The following is a 3,303-nucleotide window of genomic DNA, read 5'->3' as shown; positions in this document are numbered from 1 at the left end:
CTAGTTTAAATATTTGATATGATAAATTAGAAATAGTTTAAATTTTTATATTGTAGATTAGGTTTAGTTAAAATCTTTTATATAGTAAATTAAAAATATTTATAGGTTTGGTAACTTATAAATTTTAGATTAGGTTTAGTTAAAAAATTTGATACGGTACATTACATCTAGTTTAAATATTTGATATGATAAAATAGAAATAGTTTAAATTTTTATATGGTAAATTAGGTTTAGTTAAAATCTTTTATATAGTAAATTAAAAATATTTATAGGTTCCGTAACTTATAAATTTTAGATTAGGTTTAGTTAAAAAATTTGATACGGTACATTACATCTAGTTTAAATATGTGATATGATAAATTAGAAATAGTTTAAATTTTTATATGGTAGATTAGGTTTAGTTAAAATCTTTTATATAGTAAATTAAAAATATTTATATGCTTCGTAAATTATTAATTTTAGATTAGATTTAGTTTAAATTTTTTATATGGTACATTACATCTAGTTTAAATATTTGATGCTAAATTATTTGACTCGTAAGTATTTTAAGTTATTAATTTTGTATATATATATATATATATATATATATATATATATATATATATATTGTTTTAATTTATTTGTAAAATATTTAAATTTTATTGATTGTGTAATATATTTTGTTATTGAAATATTTGGAATTAGAAAAATATAATTTGTTATTTATTTGAAATTTGGAGAGTATGTATAATTTTTATCGTCAATTAATTTTATTTTGTAGGATCAATGGCATCTTCGTTGTCATGCCCCTCAAATATACAAACTAGGTCTGGTCCACTTGACTTGATGGTGACGTGTTGTGGATGCAACCCAAGCATGTTTCAGAACATGTTTGAAATGGGGAACCAGACAGGAAACTACACATCAGACGAGCAGTCCCTACATATCAAGGTGAAGAACAAATCCCAAAGGAAATTGTTCCTTTGCTTCGGCAATGTGGGTTTTATTGGATCATGAAGATGGGATACCTAAAGATAAATGCGGCCTTAATTACTGCGTTCATTGAAAGATGGAGGCCCGAAATCCACACGTTTCACCTGAGATGCGGAGAGGCAACCATTACTCTTCAAGATGTGTTAGTTTTGTTAGGTCTACGTACTGACGGGGCACCATTAATTGGTTCAACAAATCTTGTTTGGGCCGATTTGTGTGAAGAATTATTAGGAGTTAGACCACAGGAAAAGCGAAATTGAAGGCAGTGTCGTCAAATTAAGTTGGTTGGCTCACCATTTTTCTCACATAAATATTGATGAGGGTAACGTTGAGCAATTACAAAGGTTTACCCGTGCGTGGATCCTTCGATTCATAGGAGGTGTCCTCTTTGTTAACAAATCCAGTAGCAGAGTTTCCTTAAGGTACCTACAATTTTTACGTGACTTTGAACAGTGCAGCACGTATGCGTGGGGACCTACCGTGCTTGCGTCTTTATATAGAGAGATGTGCAGCGCCACCGATTACAAAGTTAAATCAATCGGAGGTATGTGCATCTTAATCCAAATGTGGGCATGGGAACGATGCATGACTTTGGCTCCAAAGAGGACGTCTCCCGTCATAGAAAATAAACCACTGGGACACAAGTTTGTTGTTTAAAAAATTAGATTTGAATTGAAAATATTTAATGATGGAACGTGTTGACAATGATGATTTAATTTTTATTGTAGGTGGCTGCGACGTGGAAATCAGCATATTGGCAATGATGATCTTAGACTTTTCCGTCGCAAATTGGATCTGATGAAACGACATGAGGTAAGAACATCGTAATGTATTGGTTAAATGAAATGTTAATATGCTATGTTTGACTGAAAATTGACAAGTGTGTTGTTGTATGCAGTTTGTCTGGGAGCCATACACACCAACTGTGATGGCAGCGTTGCCTCCAATTTGTGTGGTTGGAAGTGTAGCCTGGTTCGCGGTGGTGCCACTGATTTGTTTCCATGTTGTTGAGTGGCACCAACCCAATAGAGTTTTACGGCAATTTGGATTGCAACAACCTATTCCCGGGTGTCCTTCGCTACCGCAGAATCTCCATGACATAACGCTCAAAGGCAAACAAGATGAGAATTGGTTCCACCTGTTGGCCCCAATGATTAGTCAGTGGAACAATCGAACAGAGTTTAGGGTCGACGTTTATCCTCGACAGGAGGGCCTAATGGGTTATAACTCGGACTACATGGTGTGGTATAGGCGTAAAACAAAGATGTTTGTCGACCCAAACAATGCAAACACAGCTGCATTGGTATGTATCTGTTTTTCAATGTTTAACTTCTAATTATTTTCTTAAGCATGAGCATTAATTTGTTGACGCTAATAATTGCAGGGTGACGTTGTGGAGACTCTACAGTATATGGTGTCACCACAAGGTCAAAACACATGGACAGTTCATGATCTCGTGCCTTATGTGGATAAGTTAGCGATTATATCAGAAGAGCAAGAGAGAATCACTGAGCCAGTGTCACATGGTCTAGCATCAGAGCGTGAATTTCCAGCACAAGAGTTTCACATTCTTCAGTCAAGTGTTGAAACTCGGGGCATAGGCAGACGAAGGGAGCTTGTTGAAGCGGAACAATATTCCCAACAAATGATGGAGCGTGGTCATGGAATGTATTACACGCCAGTGACATTTTCCGAATATCCTTCACAGATGTATCAGTATCCTTTTGAAGGTCATCACACTGATACTTCTGCGAGCGAACATTCGTTCGGTGGTGTTGCGGAAACACAACCTCTTTTTTCATGACCCACTATGACTCCTTCACAGCAGCACGATGCCCCCATGGCAACACCTAACGCCCCATTTGCTCCGCAATGGAATGTACCCGGAGCAATACCTGATATGGGCGACTTATTAGGTGTTGATTTGCGTCAGGAGTTTTCTGCTGAGGCTGAGCAAGCAGAAGCGGGGAGACAACGTGGCAGAAGAAATCCTGATCGTCAAGCGCGAAGATGGGATCGACCATGTGGCACATCCTCACGACATCACGGACACCATAATGACTGATTTTGATGTCTCTGTGTAAATTTGTTATTGTTTGTAAGACATTTGATTTTGACAGTTAATGTATCGCATCTCATTTATCTTGGCTTACTAATGTATAGAGTTTTTGTGGCGCATGAAACTATAATAATAAACAAAGTTTAAAAATAAATAAAACTAAAGTTGACAAACGAAAAATAAGTAGTTTTAGTAACTAAATCCAAACAAAACTAGATCATAGTTCATCATTGTAGATATTTGTCATCAGCCGCTTCGCGGACACCCTTAAC

General features: G+C 36.0%; 1 protein-coding gene across 1 annotated transcript; it reads left to right on the top strand.

The window, feature by feature from the left end:
• The first annotated feature begins 1,729 nt into the window (after positions 1 to 1,729).
• On the top strand, positions 1,730 to 3,139 carry LOC121173462 (uncharacterized). The gene is made up of 3 exons (XM_041009090.1): positions 1,730 to 1,785; positions 1,871 to 2,275; positions 2,357 to 3,139. Exons 1-3 carry the CDS (start codon positions 1,771 to 1,773, stop codon positions 2,774 to 2,776), a joined length of 840 nt encoding a protein of 279 aa, XP_040865024.1. The 5' UTR covers positions 1,730 to 1,770; the 3' UTR covers positions 2,777 to 3,139.
• The last annotated feature ends 164 nt before the right edge of the window (positions 3,140 to 3,303 follow it).

The sequence above is a fragment of the Glycine max genome, chromosome 14 (assembly GCF_000004515.6).
Source record: "Glycine max cultivar Williams 82 chromosome 14, Glycine_max_v4.0, whole genome shotgun sequence".
Classification (NCBI taxonomy): Eukaryota; Viridiplantae; Streptophyta; class Magnoliopsida; order Fabales; family Fabaceae; genus Glycine; species Glycine max.
Note: the sequence above shows the minus strand (reverse complement) of the source record. Positions and strands in the feature narration are given on the sequence as shown.

Coding starts and splice junctions, on each gene's coding strand:
- LOC121173462 (XM_041009090.1), top strand. Junction 2,276..2,356: donor ATGCAAACACAGCTGCATTG/GTATGTATCTGT, acceptor TAATAATTGCAG/GGTGACGTTGTGGAGACTCT.